Source organism: Anolis carolinensis, chromosome 6 (assembly GCF_035594765.1).
Source record: "Anolis carolinensis isolate JA03-04 chromosome 6, rAnoCar3.1.pri, whole genome shotgun sequence".
NCBI lineage: Eukaryota > Metazoa > Chordata > Lepidosauria > Squamata > Dactyloidae > Anolis > Anolis carolinensis.
Window position 1 is genome coordinate 113,463,863 of NC_085846.1, and position 27,331 is coordinate 113,491,193.

Here is a 27,331-nt window from a genome sequence, read left to right on the forward strand (position 1 = left end):
GGTCAGCATGACTGCATGGAGCGCCGTTACCCTCCCGCCAGAGCAGTACCTATTGATCTACTCACATTTGCATGTTTTCAAACTGCTAGGTTGGCAGGAGCTGGGGCTAACAGCGGGCGCTCACTCCGCTCCCGGGATTTGAACCTTGGACCTTTTCGTCCGCACTATACTGTACCACTATACTGTAATATTATATGTAATATATAATATATAATTAACATTATTATATGGTATTATTATTAGTATTATATTGTATAACATTATAGTATTTTTATCTATATTATATGTATATACAATATATTACCTTATTAAAACTGATATAAATATTATATTATAAAACTGAGGGCGGGGGCCAGGTGAATGACCTTGGAGGGCCGCATCCGGCCCCCGGGCCTTAGTTTGGGGACCCCTGGTATAGACTGATCAAAAAAATATTTTCTGTTAATCTGAACTTTCAAGAAGTTTTCCTGTCAAATGAAGACATCTAGATATCTTGGAAATATGCACCCTTTTTCTGGCCTTCTCATATAAAGTACACAGCCCAGCTGAAATCTTCCCAAAGTCTTGTTGTCACTGTGTGCTTTCAAGTCGTTCCAACTTATGGGGACCCTGACTCGACTTTGCCATGAGGTTTTCTTAGTAATATTTGGTAAGTAATAGCATGCCTTTGCCTTCCTCTATGATCAAGAGTAGGGGTCCCCAAACTTTTTAAACAGGAGGCTGGTTCACGATCCTTCGGACCGTTGGAGGGCCGGACTATAGTTGGCCACCGAGCAATAATAATTAACAACAACAACAACAACAATAATAAAGAGGGTTGGAAGAGACCATTTGGGCCATTGAGTCCAATCCCCTTCTGCCCTTGTGCGCCAAAAGCACAAGCAAAGCACCCCTGACAGATGGCCACCCAGCCTCAATGTTAATAATAATAATAATAATAATAATAATAATAATAATAATAATAATAATAAACAACAACAACAATAATAAAGAGGGTTGGAAGAGACCATTTGGGCCATTGAGTCCAATCCCCTTCTGCCCTTGTGCGCCAAAAGTACAAGCAAAGCACCCCTGACAGATGGCCACCCAGCCTCAATGTTAATAATAATAATAATAATAATAATAATAATAATAATAATAATAATAATAAATAATAACAACAACAACAACAATAATAAAGAGGGTTGGAAGAGAACCCTTGGGCCATTTAGTCCAATCCCCTTCTGCCCTTGTGCACCGAAAGCACAAGCAAAGCACCCCTGACAGATGGCCACCCAGCCTCAATGTTTATCCGGCCGTGGGGGCCGGATAAATAGCTTCGATGGGCCGCATCTGGCCCCCGGGCCTTAGTTTGGGGACCCCTGATCAAGAGGGTCTGACTTGTCTGAGTGGGTTTCCACAGCTAAGCAGGGATTTGAACCCTGCTCTCCGGAGTCAAAGTTCCAAGGCTCAATTAAAGCGCCCCATTGGATGGATCCCCAGCAATCGTGCCAAGAAGCAAAACCTTCCTATTCATTCTTCAACTTGTCTGAATTCAGAGTTTGGACAAAACTACTTTGAGAAGCATGCAAGCATAAGTGATTTCTCTCTCTAGATTGTGCCATTTCCAGCTGAATTTGCTGTTTCTCTCTCTCCTTGTTAAGCAGCCGGCGTTTTTTGAATTATGAGGGGAAGAGCAAGGTCTTAACCCTGACCTGTATACAGAAGACACATTCTGCATCAAAAACACTCTATAAACTCTCCATGCACTGCTCTAAGTCTTACATTTAAGACTCCCTGCCATAGTTTCCTGGAGGTGGCTGCCCTTCCTGCCTCGCAGACTCCTTCTGATGCAGCTTTGAATAAATCTCTTTTTTTTACTCCATCAGCAGTGGGTTCCCCAGCTGTTTCTGTTTCCTCATTAGGGCTGCAGATCAGCAGAGAAAGGGACTTGTTTGGCAACTGGGGAGGAGCAATGGAGCTGCCCAACTCCCTTCTCCAACACCCCAAAATAAGAGGAGGAAAGAAGGGGAACCAAAGAAGTGGCAAGTTGAAAAGTCCCTAAACATCAAAGGCATCTAACAAGTAAACTAAAACAATTTCCAGTCCCCATCAGTATCACAGGAATAATTATTTAGCTTTTCAACTCATTAACACCTATAATTATGCATCCATAATTGTTTTGTGTTCATTATCCCAGACTATAAAAAAGTTAAATAAATGGGTCGTGGTTGGAGTGGAGATGGAAACATCTGCTGCATCCCAATTGGAAGGAGAACAGTATCTTCTGCCCAATAAGTCAGGGTTGGGCAGATTCTGTTGGGAGAGGCTACTTGTTGTGCATGTAGTTTTTTCCAAGGTCTGTAGTAGTGGTTCCCAACCTTTGGGCTTCCCAGTGTTTTGAGTTAAACATGAGCCAACAATGTGATGCAGAGGCCAAAACAAGCCAATGGGATCTTGGCCTGTATAAATAGGAGTCTAGTGTTTAGATCCAGGGAAGTCATGCTACACTTCTATTCTGCCATGGTCACACCACACCTGGAATCACACCGTGTCCAATTCTGGGCACTGCAGTTTAAGAGACATGTTGACTCTAAGCTGGAATGTGTCCAGAGGAGGGTGACTAAAATGATCAAGGGTCTGGAGAACAAGCCCTATGAGGAGTGGCTTAAAGAGCTGGGCATGTTTAGCCTGTGCATATTTAGGACTGTGCATGCCTGGGCAAGCTTTCACAATTCCTAACAGCTGGTAAGATGGGTGGGATTTTCTGGGAGTTGAAGTTCAAAACACCTGGGGGCCCAAAGGTTGGGAACCACTGGTCTGTAGTAGGCTTGTCCGATCGATGGAAAAAATGTTTCAATTCTCGTTTCTAAAGTAGGGGGTAGAAATTTCTTAAAATTTTCGTTAAAAATTTCGTTAAAATTTCTCTTCGATGTAGAAATTATTTCCTAATGTTTCACCCAAAATTTTCGGATATTTCCGAAAATTCGTAATGTTTCTAAAATGTTTCTAAAATGGCGGACGCGCATGCGCAATCGCCAAAAAACAGGAAACCGGGGGGGGGGACTTTTCTGGGGGTCTCCCACCCTCATTCTTGAGCTATTCGCATCAAATTTGGTACAGTCGGAGAACACATTCCACACTCTTTGCTCAACAAATTGCAAAATGTTTCCTGTCTCCTATGATTTATGGCGAATTTTCATAACTTTTTATAATACACTATTTTTCAATATTTGAAGAAACCTGTTCATGGTTTGAAAGTCTTATTTCCTGTTCAATCAGGGTTCTTATCACTGTAAAAGTCCCTCTTCTACTTGTGTAGACTTTGGATTAGAAATGCAGCACACGCCAAGCAATGCCTTGACAGGATTGGCAACGTCCTTTGGAAACTATAAATTGCTGTGGAGCCTCTATTGAATCAAATCAATGTCTGACTTTGTGATTGCAGAAATAAAACTCAGCCCAAGGCTTGGGAATAGAAATGGAGCGTGAGGGAAGCAATGCCTTGGCGGGTGCCCCACGTCCTTTGGAAACTATTTCTTCCAATGTACCCTTTAGGTTTGAAAACAATGTGTGTCTTTGTGATTGCTGCAATAACACTCAGCCCGGGGGCTTGGGATTACAAATGGAGCGGGAGGGAAGCAATGCACTTGCAGGAACGCAGACGTCCTTTGGAAAAAGTTCTCTAAAGCCAGCCACAGCAAGGACTCTGCCCCAAGCCCCCAGCCAATTTCCCCCCCAAAAAACACAATATCGAACCAGCAACAACAGAAACACTCTACCCCCAGTTAGCCCTCTCTCCCCCAAACAAGCAAGCAGCAGCTTCCCAGCGCGCGCCAAACACCCTCTCTCCTCGGTATCCCAACCCAGAATGGCTTGGGTCGGCTGTGGTTGGGGATTTTCATAGAGATCCTCCACGTGGACACGGAGGACGCTAGCCCCCACCTTTGGCAGCCATCGTGGAAGACTCTGATTGGCCAGGGAGTGGCCATGTTAGGCTGCGCTAGGCTCCCATTCATGTTAGGTTGCAGAAACAAAAAAATAAATAAAAAATAATATTTAAAAAATATTTTAAAAAATTTTGGAAGGAAAAAAATTAACGAAAATTTAAAGAAACAATTAGAGAATGGGCCAATGATGGTTCGAATTACATTGCCAGTTGCGCCTAGGGAAAACGTTTCAATACTCGTTTCAAAAAACGAGAACAATCCAAAATAATTACGAAACGAGAAACATAACGAATATTTGGACAACCCTAGTCTGTAGCCTTCTCTGCCAAAGAGTGCTGGGAACTCACCAAAACTACAAGTCCCAGGATTCTTTGGCATTGAGCTATAGTAGATAAAGTGGTGTCGAAATGCATTAATTCTACATTGCAAATGTGCCATTAGATGCCCAGCTAAGGTATTTACATAACTAGGCAATTGATCGAGAATCTTGATCACAATTTTCTACTCTTTATGCGCAGAAAAAAGAGAGGATTATGCCAAACTATGTTTTTGTCCTGCACAACACTATGAGACATTTGGATATAGGGAGAATACCACAGGGGACTATTCACTGTTTCTCATCTTAGCAAGAAAACTGTTGTTCTTTTTCTCCCCTGTGGCTTCTGAAGAGCTTTGGTGTCAGAAAACCGATTCCCAGAGTCACACCAGTTTCCCAGCCCTGCCATAAATACTCATGTTGCTCACAGCAATAAAGGGTTTCCTTTTCTGTTTGTATGCAGGACCGCCGAGACAATGGCAATAACTCTGTACGCTATTGCTGGCAAAGGGAACAACATATATTCATTTGAACAATAAGGTCAATAAAAAAGCTGTATACATTTTGACTCTGGAAGGCTGAAGCTCAAGTAAGAGAGTTCTGCGGCAGAAAAGGAACTGAAAAATGAACTTAGCAATATATTAAGGAATATATCAAGGAAACAATTGGGGTGTCTAAAAGGGACAAGCTAAATGGCTTCTTCCTTGTTTCCGTAGGGCATATATAAACACTTTGGAGGGAGATGATACAATTAGTATGAATTATGTTCTTATTCATTTGTTCCAAAGGAGATTAGGTGCCAACAGCAATTACTAGGGATAAGGTGTATAAATCTTTCTTCAAGTCATCTACACAGGTTAAACAGAATAAGACAAAATATGTATCCATTGGGGTGTTCCAATCATACTTTTAGCATTTTTGGACTTGCCTTGCTTAATTGTATACTGGTTGATAGGTCTCGCCATGCTTTTAGATATGGTTGCATTTACTTGATGGGTTATTCACACCCATCAGCCAGGAATTACTTATTGTGTGCTGGATTTATGGCCAGATGTATTGAAAGTGAAAGCCAACCATTAAAAGCTGCCAAGGTCATTCTGGTGAAAGAAGCAGTATGAAGGAGGAGGGATAATTCCTAGGAAACTGAATGGTTTTGTCAGTTGATGAATAAAGCTACAGTCTTCCTAGAGATTGAATTTTTTTATTAATTGATGAGTGGAGTTAGAGCCTGTGTAAAGACTGAATTGCCTGCCTAGGAATGCATTGTATAACTGGTAAACCTTCGGTCATAACAATTGCATGCCAATATCTACTTTACTTTCTGAAAAAAGCTTCTAAAGCTTTGAGAGCTTTTGTCATCCAAACCGGAGTTAGCCACTCCATAACACAAAGATATGGTTCTAGGATTTCCATGGATACTCTAATCTGTGCATGCTCAAGTACATGTGCAAAAGATCTTGGAGTCCTCATGGACAACAAGTTAAACATGAGCCAACAATGTGGTGCGGCGGCTAAAAAAGCCAATGGGATTTTGACCTGCATAAATAGGGGTATAGCGTCTAGATCCAGGGAAGTCATGCTCCCCTCTATTCCTCCTGGAATCACACTGCGTCCAATTCTGGGCACCATAATTGAAGGGAGATGTTGGCAAGCTGGAATGTGTCCAGAGGAGGGCGACTAAAATGACCAAGGATCTAGAGAACAAGCCTTACGAGGAGCGGCTTAAAGAGCTGGGCACGTTTAGCCTGCAGAAGAGAAGACTGAGAGGAGACATGAGGAGAACAAATATGTGAGGGGAAGTCATAGGGAGGAGGGAGCAAGCTTGTTTTCTGCTGCCCTGCAGACTAGGACTTGGAACAATGGCTTCAAACTTCACCTGAACATTAGGAAGAACTTCCTAACTATGAGCTGTTCAACAGTGGAACTCTCTGCACCAGACTGTGGTGGAGGCTCCTTCTTTGGAGGCTTTTAAAAGGAGACTGGATGGCCATCTGTCGGGGGTGCTTTGAATTTGATTTTCTTGCTTCTTGGCCGGGGGTTGGACTGGATGGCCCACTGGATGGTCTCTTCCAACTCTACGATTCTACAATTCTAAGTCCAATGGCATCATTAAACACTGTTATAAAAATGGCAAAATTAAGGTTTGCTTTCTGGAATACTTTTTAAAAAATAGTTTCAAAGCATGGATGGTTGAATCCGTGGATATAGAAGGATGACTGCACACTGTTCCTTCACTCTTTCAAACTTCAGTGGAAAGAATAAAGATTCAGGGCATTTTGGACACCATAATGACTTTTTAGGAACAAGCTGGCTAACTGAGTTAGATGTTGTTGATGCCATATGGATAAAATATTCCCAAAGCACAAAATAAATGTAGGCATGCCCTGAGACCGTCTCTTGTTTTGTTCTGACATTATAATTCCTATTAATCTTGCCTTAGAAAATATTAGATATTCACAGATGTTCATGCATTGTAAAGTTGTATTCCTCCAACAGCCGTTCACAGATGGAGAGCAGAAGGGGATTTCTCTGAGTCCTTCTAGTTGCCAACAGAGTTATAATTCAAGGTTGGAAAGGCAAATAACTCACTGTTTATCATCCAGTGGTCTGAAGATTTTACAGTGATAAAGACTATGCCAATAGGCCCGGGGCTAAATCTGAATTTTAAAAGACCTATCCGAGGTGCTGAATTCTATCCTTTAAAATAGGCTCAGCACTCTGGATAGCTCCTTTGAAATTGGCAAAAATCAATACAAGCCCTACAGTCCCACGTAGATGTCTATATTTGAATGCATAGCATCCTATAGTCATCATTTCCTTGTAGACATTTTTTTCAAATATGTATGTGGGCTATTTCCATCATGGTGGCCAATGTGCAGCTCACCCCCATTTTCTACAGCCTTTGAAGATTTTGGATGCTTTCCTTCTAAAACAGTGGATAGAGATCCCACAAACAACAACAACAACAACAAAACATCCCACTTTTTCTCTCCTAAAAGAACAATGCTTAAAACAATACAAGCACAATGTTAAATCTACAACATTATAAGCACTACAATATAATTAAATATGGAGCTTTTAAAAATAAATTATTATTAATAAAAATAATATAGTTTATATTACTTTCTATCTTCCCAAGGGGACTCAGGGCGGATTCTAGAAAATACATACGGCAAGCATTCAATGCCATTATACAATTACCAAGGACAGATAATACAGACAGAGGTAAAGGCATCTCCCATCTTTTCCATTTGCAATATCTTGGAGGCTGTGCTTGACTCTGGCCATGCGGGGAAGGGGTGCTGTCACTCCATCTTCCATGTCGAGGAGCTTTGCTATCCTTAGACATCCTCCTGATCAATGTTCTTAAGTGCGCATTTATTAGATCCCTGCTAAAAGCGGTACCTATTTATCTACTTGCATTTCTGCTTTCGAGCTGTACGTGGGCAGGGAGCTGGGGCTGATGGCAGGTGCTCACCCTGACCCGGGCTCGAACTGTTGACCTTTCAATTGGCAGGATTTTCTTCAGCTAATGGTTTAGCCCTCTGTGCTAAGTCCGCCCCCTTTAGTAGTTTAGTATTAGTAGTATATACACCCAGAATTTTATATACCAAGGTTTCAACAGGGCTTTGACCCATCTCAATGCATAGCACAGTGTAAAGCACACATCTAGGGAGCCCCATTAGTTTCCGGAGAAACTTGCAATGTAGTGTATTAAATATTTTGTTGATTGCAGAAATCCAAATAGGGGAGCCATACAGTAATAAAGAACCAATCCTAGCCTCAAAAACTTTGAGGGCAGCAGGGATTATTGGTTACCCTTATTGTTAAAAAAAGATATATTGCTGCAATGTTGCTATGTGCAGAAGCCATTACTGCTTGATACTATGAGAGGCAGGACAGGTTATATCTGTAGCAAATACCAAGGTATCGAAAGTATTTGACTTTTTCAATTTCTGCCAAGACATGGGCTTCCACTTTTTGGCAAAAATGAGAATTTTGGATTCAACATAGCTAATTTCCAGTCGATTTATTTCACAATAATTGGCAAAGAAATATATTAAGTGTTTAAAGCCATTACTAGACAAGGATAATAGCACAGTATCATCTGCATATAAGAGTAAGGGAACATGAGTAGAATGGAACTTGGGACTATGACTATTTACCAATGCTAGTCATTCCGTGTTTCCCTGAAAACAGTGCCTTATATTAATTTGTGCTCCCAAAGATGCTCTAAGTCTTATTTTCAGGGGATGACTTATTTTTCCACAAAGAATTCACATTTATGGTTGAATTTTTTAAAAAAATGAACATTTATTATCTACTGTACAGTAGTTGTTATCACAAACCAGCATAACCAAACTGTGAATTCAAGAATTTCTATATTATATTTCATTGCTGTAAGGTAAAGGTAAAGGTTTTCCCCTGACGTTAAGTCCAGTCGTGACTGGACTTTATTGCTATACTGTTTTTAAATTACTGTTTTAAATTTCTGTTCATATGTAAATTTATGTTGTTGTTGGGCTTGTCCCTGTGTAAGCTGCCCTGAGTCCCTTCTGGGAGATGGAGGTGGGATACAAGAATAAAGTTATTATTATATTATTATTATTATTATTTCTTGTTACTACCTTTATTTCCATGTACAACAATCTATGGTATGTACATTTACTGATAATTTACTGTTGCCAATGCTATATTGCACTTTGTCCATTTCAACTGTGAAATTACCTTCCCCATTTCAGCCTATTTCGGCACATGTTGCACATTGCCTGGGTTCTATGAATTAGTCTCCAGTGTTAATATTGTATGTTTTATGTTTATTTTAACGATTGTTTTTACTGTAATTGATGTTTTTATTGGATAACTGTTTTATTGCTGTGTTTCGATATTTGATTGTTTTATCGGGCAAGGCCCCATGTAAGGCGCCCCAAGTCCCTTCGGGGAGATGGGGCGGGGTATAAAAATAAAGTTGTTGTTGTTATTATTATTATTATTATTATTATTATTATTATTATTATTATTATTATTATCCTGCATGCTTCCAAACAAAAACTTTACTAGGTCTTACTTTCAGGGGAGGCCTTATATTTAGCAATTCAACAAAACCTCTACTAGGTCTTATTTTCTGGGGATGTCTTATTTTCAGGGAAACAGGGTAGTTGTGCAGAATTGATCCATAAAGAAAGCCCCACCGAAGCCCCAAATACTCATTTATTGTGACCCTTCACAAAATGGTGATAAGAAATGATACAATGTCTTTGCGATTTGCCATTTTGGGAAGGCCATGTATGAATCCAGAGCTATTTAGGAGATAAACAGATAACCCTCCAGATCTTGAAAATCTTACTTGTTTGGACAGCAAGTCTCAGACTTCCTCATTCGCTGGGAGCCTGTACTCCAACAAAGTCACTTTTCAAAGCTCTTCTTTTAAACAAATTGTTGCAAAGTGGGTCCTAAGGTGAATTCAAAAAGAGGAGGCCTAGTTGTAAAGCCAGAAGATGAACCAAAGTGGGATTACTCACCTTAAGCACAAGAAGAGCAGGAATGCGATGGTGAGGGCCCCAATGGATATGCAGTGCCCCAGGTAAGTGATGATTATGGCAACCTTGTAGTGGAAAGCGGGCTTTGTCTGGGGAATACAAAACGGAAAGAGCGGTCAGGCAAGACCAGGTCAATATAAACTAGACTGAGACTCCCTAAGCCTTTCCCCATGCTCAGAACAACCTGAAGCAGAAATTTCTTGTACGATTTGCCAAATGGGAATTGTGCATCGACCGGGTTCACAAAGTCTAGGAATCAAACATTGGAAGTATAGAAGGGCATCAGAAAAAAATAGGATATTATTGCACGAGGTGCTAAAATCAAGCTCTGGCATTGCAAAGCCAGAACTGGAGACTGGAGCACATCTGGATAATCACTGTTCTTGGGTGCTTCTATACTAGGGATGGGCAAACTTTGGCCGTCCAGGTGTTTTGGACTTCAACTCCCATCATTCCTAACAGCCTCAGGCCCCTTCCTTTTCCCCCTCAGCCGCTTAAGCGGCTGAGGGGGAAAAGGAAAGGGCCTGAGGCTGTTAGGAATGATGGGAGTTGAAGTCCAAAACACCTGGACGGCCCAAGTTTGCCTATGTCTAGTCTATACTGTTAAATTAATGCACTTTAACTGCCATGGTTATGGAATCACAGGAATTGTATTTTCTCAATATCTGGTGCCTCCGCAAACTACAACTCCCATGATTCCATAGCACTGAGCAACAGTAGTTCAAGTGGTGCCAAACTACATTAATTCTGCAGTGTAGATGCCCTCTTAGAGAGCAGAAAGGCTCTGAGAATCCCTTGATGTTTGTAAAGACATTAACAGTTTCTTTTGGCGGGTTCCCCTTAAGCTGTTTGTTTTTCAAACGCTTTTTTGTAAATATTCACGCAGAGGCGTATTCCCCAAATGCCTCCTGGATGAGATCTCAAAGCCATAAAGGAATCAAAAAACAAATCAGGCTGCGCTGATGACCAAATATTTCTTTGCTATGCTAGCTTTGCCTAAAGCCCTGTCTGCAAATGACCTTTCCTTGCCGTTTGTTATTACTCATTTGTTAATATCAACAGATGGAATTACGTAGGTTGATCAGATGCATTCAGCCTGTAATCTAGAGATTGAAAAGCAAGATTTATTTATTTCACCCAATCTGGGCTGAAAATGAAAGTTTGAATATTGAGAATAAACACAGCCAAGAAAACTTGAAACGGGAGTTTGATTATGTTATTGGTATACTAAACTCAGGGTGCATCTACACTGCAGAATTAATGCAGTTTGACACTCCTTTAACTGCCATAACTCAGTTCTATGGAGTCCTGGGAGTTATAGTTTGATGAGGCACCAGCAGTCTTTGGCAGAGAAGGTTGCAGACCTTGCAGAACTGCAACTCCCATAATTCCATAGCATCATGTTATTGGTATACTAAACTCAGGGTCCATCTACACTGCAGAATTAATGCAGTTTGACACTCGTTTAACTTCCATAACTCAGTTCTATGGAGTCCTGGGAGTTGCAGTATGATGAGGCACAAGCATTCTTTGGCAAAGAAGGCTGCAGACTTTGCAAAACTGCAACTCCCATAATTCCATAGCGTCATGTTATTGGTATACTAAACTCAGGGTCCATCTACACTGTAGAATTAATGCAGTTTGACACCACTTTAACTTTCATAACTCAGTGCTATGGAGTCCTGGGAGTTATAGTTTGATGAGGCACCAGCAGTCTTTGGCAGAGAAGGTTGCAGACCTTGCAGAACTGCAACTCCCATAATTCCATAGCATCATGTTATTGGTATACTAAACTCAGGGTCCATCTACACTGCAGAATTAATGCAGTTTGACACTCGTTTAACTTCCATAACTCAGTTCTATGGAGTCCTGGGAGTTGCAGTTTGGTGAGGCACCAGCAGTCTTTGGCAGAGAAGGCTACAGAGCTTGCAAAACTACAACTCCCATAATTCCATAGCACCAAGCCATGGTAGTTAAAATAGTATCAAACTGCATTCATTCTACAGTGTAGCTGCACCCCTAGTGCTCCTCTTCTTGAATATTTCGAAGTTGACATCTACACATAACATAACCCAGGAAATTGAGAGAGACATACAGACCTCTTCGACCAGAATGGGCTCACATTGGGAATAATTAGCCTTCGAGGCCCAGGTCCCATTTCCCATGCATTCCCGGTAAGCATTTCCTAGAGGGAAGAACCAAACCAAAACAGATCCATAAATACAAACCAACAGAACCTAAGGGAGAAAAACAGAGGTTAATCTGAATGGCTGGATGGAGAATTTGCGAACTAGACGGTGCCCAAGGAAAGGTGCATTTCCTAATTCCTTTAAAACCAACAACATGATTACAGTGCAGTGAAGCAGTGGAGTTACAGTAAGACCTTTAGAGGCCCTAAACACTTCAAAGATTTGGGTGCCCTTATATAGATCTAATATGAAACATGAATAATCATAAACCATAATATAAAATTTTATTTTTCAATAAAACTTGCAATAAGATAGAAAGTAATGTCAATTTTTGTATGTGTTGTTGAAGGCTTTCATGCCCGGAATCACTGGGTAGCTGTGAGTTTTCTGGGCTGTATAATAATAATAATAATAATAATAATAATAATAATAATAATAATAATAATAAAAAAACTTTATTTATACCCCGCCACCATCTCCCCAACGGGGACTCGGGGCGGCTAACATGGGGCCATGCCCAGAGCAATACAATATAAAATATAAAAACAACATATCATAGCACCATTAAAAATACAATAAATAATAATAGGCATTACATCAAGAAATCAAGAAATGGCCATGTTCCAGAAGCATTCTCTCCTGACATTTTGTTCACATCCATTGTAGGCATCTTCAGAGGTTGTGAGGTCTGTTGTAAACTTGGCAAGTGAGGAAATACAGTATTTATCATCATCATCATCATCATCATCATCATCATCATCATCATCGTTTATATTCCACTTCCCTCTCTTAAACGGTACTCAAAGTTGCTCACATTAGTTAAAACAATAGCAATTACAATTTAAAACCTACAACATAGGAACATTAAAATAGGCATATAACATTAAAGCAGGATATTGGAATACTAAATAGAGACCAAGAGTTATGAAGGGCATTTTTATTTGGATTTGAATGCTGACCTCCAAGATCCTAGTCCAGCACTGCATACATATGTAAGTAAAATGCATTCACAATTAAGCCAAATGAACAACTAAATGCATCCATGTGCAATATGTATCCATGTGCAATGCACATCCATTTACTATGTTAAATATATATGTGGGTGGGTGTGCCTCCTTTGTAACACTGAACTGAATGTGGCTGTTATGCATCAGATAAAAAATCCCAAATGCTTGCCTCAAATAGACAAGAGTTCTTTCTCCCACCCTGGACATTATTCCACAGATATATAAATCCGACTGTTGCCTAGTTTCCGACAGACCTCACAATCACTGAGGATGCCTGCCATAGATGTGGGTGAAACATCAGGAGCAAATGCTTCTGGAACATGGCTATACAGCGTGGAAAACCCAGAGCAACCAAATGTGAAAAATCTTGTGGCAATTGATCTTTTTTTTGGAAATGGCATTTCGATGTTCCAATCAATCAAGACACCTTTTCTTCCCAATAAGAAACTCCATAATACTTTGCATCCCTAATGTACTATCCTTCTCAATGAATGTTTAACATAAATCAATACTGAATCGATGGGAAAAGGTCAGAGGGAGAAGATGTGACCGCAGATAGGTAAAGTCATGCTGAGGAAAAGGTCCGCTTAGACACAGAAAAATGGATAAGTTCATCATGTTTTAATATTTCCCAAAATACTTTGGGTTATGTTTTAAACAGTGCTTCTTATGTTACTTGAAACAAGAGAGACTGGAAAATTTCATCCCTCTAACATGCTAAGACTGCTATTATAAAGTTGATGCAATGGTCTATTTGGAGTGTGCGCTCGCATCTAAGCCAGTCTGTTGCAACATTAAAAGAGCTTCTCAGAACACTAAGTATCCTAAATCCCAAATATCCAATCCTGTCTTATCCAGAGAGCTAAGCAGGGTTAGCTCTAGTTCAGGGGTCTTCAAACTTTTTCAGTGGAGGGTCGATTCACAGTCCCTCAGACTGTTGGCGGGCCGGACTGTGATGAAATAGTCCAAAATTAAGATTGTTGTTGTTGTGTGCCTTCAAGTCATTTCAGACTTAGGTCAAGCCAAAGTCTAAAGTTTAGGACAGGGGCCAGGTCAATGACCTTGGAGGGCCTTAGTTTGGGGACCCCTGATCTAGACGATCTCATAAGACCATAGGTAAGCAAAGAGACCTCCAAAGACCATCTAGATGGTCTCATAAAACCATAGGTAAGCAAAGAGACCTCCAAAAACCACCTAGATGGTCTCATAAGTCCATAGATAAGGAAAGGGCCTCCCAAAGACCATCTAGATGGTTTTATAAGACCATGGATAAGGAAAGGGCCCCCCAAAGGCCATCTAGACAATCTCATAAAACCATAGGTAAGGAAAGGGACCCTCAAAGGCCATCTAGATGGTCTCATAGGACCATAGGTAAGGAAAGTGACCTCCAAAAGCCATCTAGATGGTCTCATAAGGCCGTAGCTAAGCAAAGAGACCTTCACAGACCATCTAGATGATCTCATAAAACCATAGGTAAGCAAAAAGACCTCCAAAAAGCAGGTAGACTTAGGTCAACCCCAAGTCTAAAGTTAGGACAGGGGCCAGGTCAATGACCTTGGAGGGCCACATCCGGCCCCCGGGCCTTAGTTTAGTTTTCATCATACTTGGATTGGAGACCACCAACAAATACTAGGTTTTGTAGGCTACATTTCACAGGAAGGAACTCATAAAACCACATCTAAGGATCCCTTGCCTATACAAATCCTATAAAATAATCATAATTTGACAGAGGACTGGGGGCTATGGTGCCACAATGGGTTAAACACTTGTGCTGCTGAACAGCTGACCTGAAGGTTGGCAGTTTGATTCCTTCGGTCGGGATGAGCTCCTGCTGTTAGCCCTAGTTCCTGCTAACCTAGCAGTTCGAAAACATGCAAATGTGAGCAGATAAATAGGTACCGCTTTGGCAGGAAAAGGCAAAAATACGCTCCAGGCAGTCATGCCAGCCACACAATCAGGAAGTGTCTATGGACAATGCAGGCTCCTCGGCTTGGAAATGGAGAAGATCACTTCCCCCAGAGTCAGACATAAGCATCTCCTCCAGAGATTACCAAACTGCTATTCCACTGCATTTGTGTTACCACTGATAGTAGATACATACTAGGTTGAACACCTTTGATATCAGACCTCTTTTCAATCACACCATCTTCCGACTCTCGAATTCATAATTCAACAATCATACTTCTGAATATCCCCGTAATCCCGCCTTCCTGCACTACCGCTGTTCTGTAATTTTAAAATTATTTTTTATTTTAAAACAGTTTCACAATTCCATCTTTGAAAAATAACTGTAAAGAGCAAATATAACAATAACATATAAAAGACATGAAAAACGGATAGTTTTGAATCAGCAATAGGGACCGGGGAGAGGAGAATCCTACTCCCTGAAGTCATTTTATTGCCAGCTTGGGCTCATCAAAACAAGGTAAGGGCTTATGGTATTATGAGCTATTGATGGTTTTTTTCCCCATCAAAAGCAAAGGGTGGGATAATCAGGGAGAGGAAACAGACTGAGAGCAGGATAATGGGATAAGGACCAATGCTGTTTTATCTTCCTTGCACAATAAAGTCCTAAGAGTTGGCAAAGCTATAATCCTCCAGATGGGATAACTCCAACTCCCATCATCCCCAGCAAGCATTGCCAATACTCAGGGAGGATAGGGATTGTAGTCCAACTACTTCTGAATTGAATGTAGGTTCCCATCTTCCCAAAATGGTGTGGTGTAAGGTTTTGGGTTCGCTATAATTTAATTTTTGTTTTGTGTTTTTTAATATACGTATTTGGTAGAATTACATTTTAATATGTGTATTTTATATCCCACCAGTTCTTTGTCGCAGGCAGATGGTCTTTGTGGCACAGGTTCCAATGAATCATCTGAGCAATGGTGTTATGCCTCTGCTTGTAATCTGTCTGTGCGATCTTCTTGCAGCAGCTGAGGATGTGATCTATTGTTTCATCGGCTTCCTTGCAGAGTCTACATTTGGGATCTGTTGTCAACTTTTCAATTTTGGCTTTGATGGCATTGGTTCTAATGGCTTGTTCTTGGGCTGCCAGAATCAGGCCCTCCATCTCCTTTTTCAAAGTTCCATTTGTGAGCCACAGCCATGTTTTTTCTTTGTCAATTTGGCTTTCATTTGTTTCCAGGAACTTATTATTATTATTATTATTATTATTTGATAAACAACAAGATGAGTACACAGCAAACAAGATCACTATGCTGGTTGTTGTATTGGATCACACGTCAGATGCTTCCCAAGTGTCAAGGACTATGTGATGTATCAGTGAATAATGTGTGCAGATCCAGGTAGGGTGGCCTTTTGCAGGTGACAGGTGGTAATTTTGTCAGTTGTTTTCAAGTGCTGGCCAAGGTCTTTAAGCACTGCACCCAGTGTGCCGATCACCACTGGAACCACCTTTACTGGCTTGTGCCAGAGTCATTACTATTACTATTGTATGACACAGCAAACAAGATAGATATGCTGGATTTCATTTCACAAAATCACAAGTCAAACACTTCCCAAGTGTCTAGGACTGTGTGATGTATTTTCGGATGATATTACTACTATTACTATTACTATTACTATTACTATTATTATTATTATTATTATTATTATTCAATATGACTGTGAAAATACTGGAGAGTATATTTCGGCCCAGCTCCAGACCTGTCCTTTTGAATTAGGTACTTTTCAGATGTCTCATTTTCTGTTTAAGCACAATTCCCATAAATTGAGCATACCTCATGAACTCTGAGAAAATTGCAGCCCCATTAGCACAAGAGCTCTCTGTCTTAAAAGCAGAGATTTGCCTTTTCTCCGGAACAAGCTGTACCGAACAACTGTGGCCATTTGCCTAATGAAGATTTAGAGGACGGCGGAAAAAGCATAGGGAGAGGCTCACCCTATTCTTTTCTTTCCCCTCTTCTTGATATATTGCATTTTCCCCTTGAAGGAATCCTCTGAAAGCCTGGCAACGATATCACTAACCTGATACCCAAGGGAACTATCCAAGGTGCTGAACCTATTTCGGGGCTAGTATCTTGAATAGGACTTTAAAGGTTGGGATGAAGGATTCATCTACATCAGGCATGGGCAAACTTTGGCCCTCCAAGTGCTGTGGACTCCAGCCGGTAGGCTGTTAGGAATTGAAGTCCAAAATACCTGGAGGGCCGAAGTTTGCCCATGCCTGTTCTACATTGTAGAATGAATACTGTTTGACACCACTTTAACTACCATGGCTCAATGCTATGCAATTCTGGGAGCTGTAGTTTATTGTGGAACTAGTACACATTGGTATAAACACTAAAGACCTTGCAAAACTGCAACTCCCTACATGCATCCCAAATCCCAGAAAAGATTAATTGCTCCAAGAACATGGAAAGGAACATCATCCTCATTCTCCTTCTTCTCTCTCCTCCTTCATAATATGTTTTATTATTTATCATCGTGATCATCATTAAATGGGATGTAAATTTTACTTTTTAACTGGGTACTTTGGCTGCAGTTGATAGAAGATCCCATCTCATCCTCCTCTCATTAAATTCTCATCCAAAAAACAAATCCAGCTCTTCCTTTACACAGAAAATTGGTTCAAGACCAAAACTTAGAATCAAGCAGCTTTGGTGTGTAAATTATTAGACTACAAATCCCATGGGTGAAAAACTCAGGGCTATGTCTGTTTTTATTGTTGTTTTTATTGTTGTTTTTATTGTATTTATTGTTATTTTAAAGCTAAGTGTATTGTTTTAATCTATTTCTGTAAACCGCTCTGAGCCAAACTGGGAATAGCGGTATACAAGTCTAATAAATAAATAAATAAAATAATCCACCAAGCAGCATGGCCAGTGACTTGGACATATGGGGGATTTGAGTTGTAGTTGTCAAAGGAATTGTTATTCCTGTCTATAGTTATGTCCTTCCACCCTAAAAGTCTGAAGATATGAAGGTTACAAAAGGCATTTAGGGTTGAGTGTATGTAATCTGATTTTGTTAGTACTACATAGTCATTCATATCTAGATATTTGATGATGTTGCTAAGGCAAAAAAGAAGGAAAACAATGTAATTTTGGTACTATGTAATGTCAGGGCTCTTGGGACATGCACAAACCCAAGGCTCTCAAACTCCACTCCAAATGTTTCAATTGAAATGTTGTTTCTGGTCACCACAAATCGCAATTGTGATGGCATATTGTAACCATCTAACACTCAAGATGACCCAACAATTGGCTTGTTGAACCCTCCAGGTCCAATAATGTATGCATCCTGAATGAAACTTTGGAACTAGAACCAAAGGACGTTCTGGTGAAGGGGATGATGGGAGTTGCAATCCTCTCACAAGCAACGTTTCCAAGCAATGGCTGAAACTGGAGAAAGAGGGACTCGGTCACTTCCAAAATGGGCAATGAAAGGGAGATGAACATGGATGAAAGGGAGGATGGTTTTCACTCCTCAAAGGAGCTTCCAAACCCAAATGTTTCCCCCAAGAGGCTACCAGACCTTTGGGTAGAAAAGGTTTTCTGGACACAGCCGACGCAGAGCAATATTGTTTTGTTTGTGGTTCGAAGGCACATCCATCTCTTTACTTCCACCCGAGGCAGAACGCGATCAATAGAAAATGATGGATATTGCTTCCCTCCAGTATGTTATCTCTGTTGTGAAAATTGAATATGAGAGCTTTTCCATTCTGCCGTTATAATGATGGAAAATCGGCTCGAAGAATGCCTAGCAGCTATCAAAAGACGATGCATGATTTGTTAGCTGGTTGGATTTGGATGGTGAAGCCATTGGTGAGCAAAGTACAACGGTATGTGGCCCTTGTGCCCCACTTCAAAGCCCTCTAATACCCTCTTTAAGCTTTTTGGAATAGTTTAAGTTATGCCACTTTGTGAAGGACTTGGATGAAACACAGAAGTAATTAGGAAGAAGAGGTAATTGGGAAATTGGTTCATATCTCCCATATAGTTGTTGAAAGTTTTCATGGCCAGAATCATTGGGTTGCTGTGAGTTTTCTGGGCTGTATGGCTATGTTCCAGAAGCATTCTCTCCTGATGTTTCACCCACATCTATGTCAGGCATCCTCAGAGGTTGTGACGTTTGTTGGAAACTAGACAAGTGGAGTCTATATATCTGTGGAAGGTCCAGGTCTAGAATCTGTGAGACAGGGTGAGCTCCCATCTGTTAGCTCCATCTTGTGGGGACATGAGAGAAGCCTCCCAGCAGAATGGTAACACATCTGGGTGTCCCCTGGGCAACGTCTCTGTAGACGGCCAATTCTCTCACACCAGAAGCAACTTGCAGTATATTCTCAAGTCACTTCTGACACGATAAAAAAAGCATTTTTTCTGGCAGACAAGGCTGAATACTTTGTAAAACTACAACTCCCTGGATTAAATAGCAATGGGCCATGTCAGTTCAAGTGGTATCAAACTGCATTAATTCTACAGTGTAGCTTCACCTTTACTTAACCAAGTTGTTGATGGAGAATACCAGCCAGCCTACATTTTTATGCGGGTCTACTATCTATAATATATTTAAGGGAAAGGAACAGGTAAAACCACTATTGATTTTTTTACTTAAGGAAACTCAATGAGATCTATGGGTCTGCTATAAATCGAAAGGTGAATTAAAGCCACAAACACACTATTCATTACAATCTGAAAAACATAAAATCCATTTTCACTTGCAGTTAAACAAGGAATACATTGAGATCGTAAGCTTTGGGTGTGTTTATATTTTCCAGACTTTCCCTCTCACTTGCTATTCTGCATATTCTTTTCCTCTTCTCATTATTACAACGTTGGGTACCATTTTCTACCATGCATTCATCCCCAAGATAATTTTGCAAAGATTGGGGTTTGCTGAAATGCCATTTTCCTCCTCTAAATGCTGTCGGAGTCATTGCATTGGAACTATTTCCTTGAATATTAGATTTGTTTGCCGACAGTTGTATAAGATCATTTTGACAGGGGCTCATACTTTCCCATATTCCAGCATTAGGTACAGACTGGAGACTCTCAATGGAAAACGAATGAAAATCAGAATCATGTATCTACGAACTGCACAGGCACAGGGAAACATGTAATTATGATAATACCAAGGTTAAAAAATTGAATCAAGTCAATGGCATCAATTATCTAAAACATCTCCAACTGACAGATTTTTTATTTCATTGTACTTTAAAGCAGGGAATTATAATTTTAAATCCCACCATCCTCTCCTCTCAAAGGACTGTGCAGGCAGCAAGAAGTACGTAAAACCTATTTTTCTAGCTGATGAATATATGCATGCCGAAGATGAAGCATTGAAAACCTCATTTTTAAAGTAATTAATGGCATACAAAGGGGGATTTTATTGGGCTGGAGATTGATAGCAGGATATCATTATTTTGTTTCCCAGAGAGAAATTTGAAACAAAAATTGACATTTGCAATGTGGATTTAGGCGTTTTCTCATTGTGTTCTTTTTGTATTGTTTCCCAAACCTGCTTTTAGCAGAGGGACAAAAGGGTGATGTGGATTATACTCTCCAATTGTCCTAATTTGACAAGTACGGTCCTGATCATGTCTCTGACATGCCATTTTTTCAGCTGCCATTAAAAAGCTTCTTCTAAAATCTTCTCTTTGGCTTCGGTTTCTTCTAGCTGCTGCAAATGAAGAGGAAAGTGCAAAAGTGATTCGGCACAACACTAAAGGACAGGAAGGGTGAAATCTTGTCTTGCTGCCTCTCCCAGCTTCTGTGTTTTTCCAATTGGTTGCACATATCTTGGTTTTAATCTCTAAGTCTGTAAATTTGGACGAGAGGAAACAATTCCCCTCCAGTTTGAACTCGTTTTGCAGACACTGAAGTGAATTAAAGACAAAAGGAGAGCGGGAAAGAGAAAGTGGGACAGTTTCAAAGTAAGGCTGCAAATCGTAATTTTTGGCAGGAATACATTGCATCACATTGGCAAGAAAGAACTGTTTGGAGAGCAGTAAATAAACACTTCTTTCCATTGCTTCTCCATGCCACAAACGGGAGACTTCAGAGTTGGCTCCAGGCTTTTTTAAAAAACCATGTCAGAAGCGAATTGATAACATACTGCGAGTCACTTCTGGTGCGAGAGAATCGGCTATCTACAAAGACGTTGCCCGCGGACGCCTGAATGTGTTACCATCCTGCTGGTGTCTGCATATGGGATGCTAGGGCTGACAGATGGGAGCTCACTCAAACCCGATTGATAGGGCACAGATATCTATATCAAATGCTATAGGAATGGTGTATGTGTATATATATATATAAAACAACAACTTAAATGTATATGCTCTCATGTAGGTTTTAACGTGTGTATTGTGGTATGCTAGTATATAGAGTATTTTCTTTACAGTCCCAACTGGGTACTATCTTATTATGAAACATATAAAGCAAAACACACATAAACCTCCAACCGAAAACAGTCCACCGTTTTTTAAATATATATATACCATTGCTATAGCAGCTCACTCAAACCGCCAACCTTCAGGTCAGCAGTTAGCTGGCACAAGGGTTCAACCCATTGCGTCACCATGGCCCTAGGCTCCAGATTAGAAATGCATGGCCATTAACAAATTGTTCCTTCCTCCTAGTTGTTTGTGTATTCAAATCATTTCTGACTGATGCAGGCCCTAAGGCCAACCGATCATGGGTTTTTTTTAGGGCTGAGAATATGTGACTTACTCAAATCACCTAGAAAAGGCATGGGCAAACTTGGGCCCTCTGGGTGGTTTGGATTTCAACTCCCACAATTCGTAACAGCTGGTAGGAGCTGAAGTCCAAAACACCTAGAGGGCCAAAGTTTGCTCATGCGTTATCTACAAGTAGTCCAATCCCCTGCCATGCAGGAAAAGCACAATGAAAGCACCCCTAACAGATGATCATTGAACTCTGTTTAAAAGCCTCCAAGGAAGGTCTCCAGAGTCATAGTTCAACTGCAACTCTTGATAGAAATCGATACAATCTGCACAAGGGGCAGTAAGCTGAACAACTAGCTAGAAGTGGTCCCTTGCAATGATCAAAGTTCTTTGTTGGTAGACCATCTAATAAGCTTTTCTGCTGCAGCACTGCTCTGTGGATGCATCTCTACTGTAGAACTGATGCAGTTTGATAGCACTTGAACTGCCATGGCTCCATGCAATGGGATAATGGGAGTTGTAGTTTGGTCCGACTCTGGGGGTTGGTGCTCACCTCAATTTCTAAGCTGAAGAGCCAGCGTTGTCCATAGACACCTCCAAGGTCATGTGGCTGGGATGACTGCATGGAGCACTATTACCCTTCCACTGGAGCAGTATCTATTGATCTACTCACATTTGCATGTTTTTGAACTGCTAGGTTGGCAGACGCTGGGGCTAACAGCAGGAGCTCACCCCCACTCCCCTTTACCTTTACCTAATTTGGTGAGGCACCAGCACTCTTTGGCAGGGAAGGCTAACGGTTTTGTCAAACTGCAATTCCCATGATCCTACAGCATTGTTGCATGGCCATTAAAGTGGTGTCAAACTGCATTCATCACACTAGGTAACAAAATCTGATTTGAAAGTGTCATTTCCTGATTAATTGTGCAGCACTGACTTTGAAAGTACAGTAGAGTCTCACTTATCCAACATTCACTTATCCAACGTTCTGGATTATCCAACGTAGTTCTGCCTCCCACCCGGATCCACAGCTGTTTCTCTAGGCAGAAAGGACTGAACTTTTTACACATTTAATTTCCGACACGTACTGTAAGTTCATTTTATGCAATTCTATCTTTATTTGTAGTCAATTTATTAGCCAGTGTTTTTGTTGTCAATGTTTTCAATACATTGTGATGTTTGGATGCTAAATTCATAAATACAGTAATTACTACATAATGTTACCATGTATTGAACAGTTTTTCCTGACGATTAGATGTAAAACATGTGTTTTGGTGCTTAATTTGTAAAATCATAATGTAATTTGACGTTTAATAGGCTTTTCCTTAATCCCTCCTTATTATCCAACATTTTCGCTTATCCAACGTTATGCCGGCCCGTTTATGTTGGATAAGTGAGACTCTACTGTAGTTGTTCTACTTCAGAAACTTCATTAATGTGGCACTTTTAACTCTTCATATTCCATTTCTAACCTTTTGGTACAGACCTCAAAAAACAAAGTTTTTGAAGTTTCATAAACTTTCCCCATTTTTTTGATAGAACCAATTAGAAAATGACATTTAAAGCCCAGGAACAAAAGTCATGTTACACTGCGTTATACAATGCACACTGGGTGGTGCGAGGTGTCATTTGAATATTTCACAATTCCCTGGGGCTGGTGATCCTTCAGGGAATCGAAGCAGCAGATTCCTCAAAGCCATGGAGACCTGCCATTATAATATCTCACCACCCGCAGAGAAGAAGCGCTGCAGGAAATTCAAGGGGCAACTTGCCACCTAATAATGATAAGCATGCCTGGGGCAGTCCACATTTATTTATACTTGCACAACACAATGCCCAAGGATGAAAAACACATCACCATGTGCAAACACATTCACTTTCCTTGTAAGAAAGAAAAAGTGTGTGTACTAACATATGAATTTAATTGCACTTTGCATCTCATCAATTTATTATTTACAACATTTTTACCCTGCCTTTCTCACCCGAGGGGACTCAAGACCTGGAACTCATCAAGATCAGGATCATGCCAAGCCCTGAGATTTCTGGGTCAAATCTTAAGGCTAAATATGACTTCTGATCATATTGGTGATGCCATTAACCAATACAGCCAGCCCTTCGTGTCCACAGATTCTGCATCCATGGATTCAACCAACCATGGTAGTAAGTGCTGCTACAATTCTAGTGAATGAAATGGTACAGCAAGAGCAATGATGGATAGAATAATAAAATCCCAGGCACAGAAGAGTGCACAAGGGACATACTGTTTTTAAAGCATTTCAGTGTAGTAGTTTTAATATGATTATAATTATATTGTCAAAGGTTTTCACAGCTGGAATCACTGGAATGTTGTGTCCTCCGGAGAGAGGAGAAAATGCTGCTAGAACATGACCATACAGCCTGGAAACCATACAACACTCATCATCATCATCATCATCATCATCATCATCATCATCATCATATTATTATTATTATTACTATTAGAAGATACACAACAACATTAGTACACAGCAAACAGATCACTATTCTGGCTGTTGTATTGGGTCACATGTCGGACACTTCCCAAGTGTCTAGGACTGTGTGATGTATCGGCAAATAACGCATACAGATCCAAGTAGAGTGGCTGACAGATCATAATTTTGACAATGCTGATTGTTTTAAGTGCTGGCCAAGTTCTTCAGGCACTACACCCAGTGTGCTGATGACCACTGGAACCAGCTTTACTGGCTTATGCCAGAGTCTTTGAAATTCGATCTTTAAATCCTCACATCATGTCAGCTTTTCCAGTTGCTTCTCTTCAATTCTGCTGTCGCTTGGGATTGCAACATTGACAATCCATGCTTTATTTTTTTCCATGATTGTGAGGTCAGGAGAATTGTGCAAATAAAGCAACACTATGTAATAATAATAATAATAATAATAATAATAATAATAATAATAATAATAATAATAATAATAATTTATTTTTTTTACTGGGATCTGCACGCATCATCCAAAAATACATCACACAGTCCTAGACACTTGGGAAGTGTTTGACTTGTGATTTTGTGATACGAAATCCAGCATATCTATCTTGTTTGCTGTGTCATAATAAAATAATAATAATAATACTTCTTCTTCAATACACAATAAGATTAGTACACAGCAAATTGCTGGCTGTTGTATTGGATCCAAGTGCCTAGGACTGTGTGATGTATTGGCAAACAATGCATGCAGATCCCAGTAAGGTGGCCTTTTGCAGCTGACAGATGATAATTTTGTCAGCACCAATTGTTTTCAACTGCTGGCCAAGGTTTTTAGGTACTGGACCCGGTGTGTTGATCACCACTGGGACCACCTTGACTGGCTTGTGCCAGAGTCTTTACAGTTCAATCTTTAAATCCTTGTATTGTGTATTGTAGCTGTACATGAATTTTAAAAGGCGAGTTTACTCCAACTGGTGTATAACTTTGTAAGACACATGAATCTGACTGCCCAGCTTCTATCGACATTTGCAAAGACTGAATTTTCAAACGATCCCAGTACTTCAAGACAAGAATCTTCAACAAACAGAGACATCTGATCTGGATTGGGTGTGAGTGATTTTCATCTGCCAAGCATTGAAGAAATGTGTCACGGTAGACCTCAGAGTCCTTTCTAGGAGAAGAGCTATTGACAATGCTGTCAGCTGAATTCTTCTTGCCTGCCTCGGTTCCCCATTTATCTCCCAAAGCACCTCCAGAGAGAATGAGAGAAGGAGCTCTGGGGAATTTCCTGATGCCGTTCTGTTGTGGGATGCAGGGAGCCAGATGGTGTCCAAGCGATGCGCTTTTAGGATAGCATCTCCATCCCTTGCATCTCAGCCACTTTGGACCAATCCAATTATGATCGGTGGAGGAGGAGGAAGGTGGCTACTTGCCAATTATTTTCCGACAAGGGTCATCAACGTGCTCTCTGTAATTAAGATGAAAAATGTTCCGCATCTCAGCCAGTGAGCACAGGCTTGTAAATACAACAATGATGGATGGGGAGAGCAGATTATATTTAACTCAGAGACAAGTGCAGCCCATTAAAAATGGTCCTCACTGACTTCAGGGCAATGGGATGATCTCAGCAGAGATGTTTGTAGGAGGAGGAACGGGTTGTGTTTGCAAAGTGGGTTTGGTATCGCTTCCAATCTATTTACAATGTGCATGCACACAGACATATGTTTCCTACGCAACAAGAATATATATAGGATTATATACTCACATATAAGTTGATCTCTTGTCTAAGTTGAGGGCAGATTGCGACCAGGCTCATGGATTGTGATATGAACCATGTATAAGTCTAAAGGTCATTTAGCAGAAAGGGCAAAGTGCCAGCACCTTATTTTTCTGGATTGATTTTCTCACTAAATTTTTTAGATTTATAGATGTGAATATACTTTTAAGTCTGTTTGGCAACTTGGATGAACCAAAGAGCAGAAGATGGTCTTATGGAAGGAACAGGAGGGCCTTATAAATAGAAAATGGATGTCTTAGGAACTCTAGCTCAGCAAAGAAAACAAAAAAGTTGACCTACAACCTCATCTCATAGAGAGGCGAAAGCATTGTGGCCATCCTTTTAAGCGTAAAGAATTGCCACTTTTATATTGGCAGAGGAGTTGCCAATATAAATATTGGAGTGTATGTAGGTGTGTGTGTGTATATAGGAGTTCTGCCTCTTCATCACACTCACACATGGAAACCTAAGAGCTAGCAATACATTCATCTTACATCCAATGCAATGGGAAATCTGAATGACCACAGCAATGAGACTATGGCATATATAGGATGATCCCCCAATATCTACAGTTGCATTTATCCATTTTCTAGATCCTCCAATGCAACTCTATAACATTTCCACTCCTTCATTTCCACAGGGCTCACTATTATCCAAGGTTACATAATCAATTAGAATGATCTCTGCCAAATTAAAAGGCATGTAAGTGTGGATTCAAATCCTGTTCTCTTGGAGTCCTAGACTAATGCTGATGTGTCATGCTTTCTCGCCCCACAGAATTGTGTGTGTGTCTGTGCCTTCAAGTTGACAGTTGACTCATGTTGACCCCATAAATTGCATGCATATTCTCCACTGCTGAACAGCTCTAACAAGTAGGAAGTTATTCCTAATGTTTAGGTGGAATCTCCTTCCTGTAGTTTGAAGCCATTGTTCCATTGTGTCCTAGTCTCCAGGGCAGCAGAAAACAAGCTTGCTCCCTCCTCCCTATGACTTCCTTCCCCTCACATATATTATACATGGCTATCATGTCTTCTCTCAGCCTTCTCTTCTTCAGGCTGGGATGAAACTAGGATGTGCCCAAAACTGAGCAGGAAGGCAAACAGACAACTAACAATAACTCTGGCCAAAGGAACTACCAAGTAATGTTTTTGGTCCAACTTACAGCATTGGTCAAGATAGACAGAGTTTAGTCAAAGCACCAGCATTTTGCAGAAACTCAGAGTTACCCAAAGTTTCCATGAGCAATACCTAATGCATACATAGTAGCTCATATCTAAGGTCTAAAGTACAGACTGTATCCACAGATTTACAAGGATGCTCTCAGTGTTTGGCATGGTCACCATAAGATCTGATGGACACATAATATTGCAGTTTGCAGCATTGCTAGCATATCATAAATGGCTGAACTCAGCAAAAAGATACAAGCCTTGGCAATATGTTAGCTATTGTCAAAATGGATCAGGCTCA

The 27,331-nt window shown here is 40.5% G+C and overlaps 1 protein-coding gene across 2 annotated transcripts in view; it reads right to left on the bottom strand.

Moving 5' to 3' along the window:
* The window catches only part of crhr2 (corticotropin releasing hormone receptor 2), a 184,177-nt gene that overhangs the window by 53,081 nt on the left and 103,765 nt on the right, over positions 1–27,331 (bottom strand). For both annotated transcript variants that reach the window (XM_008112212.3, XM_003221875.4), the window contains 2 exons: positions 11,885–11,970; positions 9,768–9,874 (listed from right to left, as the gene is read on the bottom strand). In XM_008112212.3, coding sequence (XP_008110419.1) covers positions 9,768–9,874; positions 11,885–11,970 — 193 coding nt within the window. The remainder of the gene's footprint in view (positions 1–9,767; positions 9,875–11,884; positions 11,971–27,331) is intronic.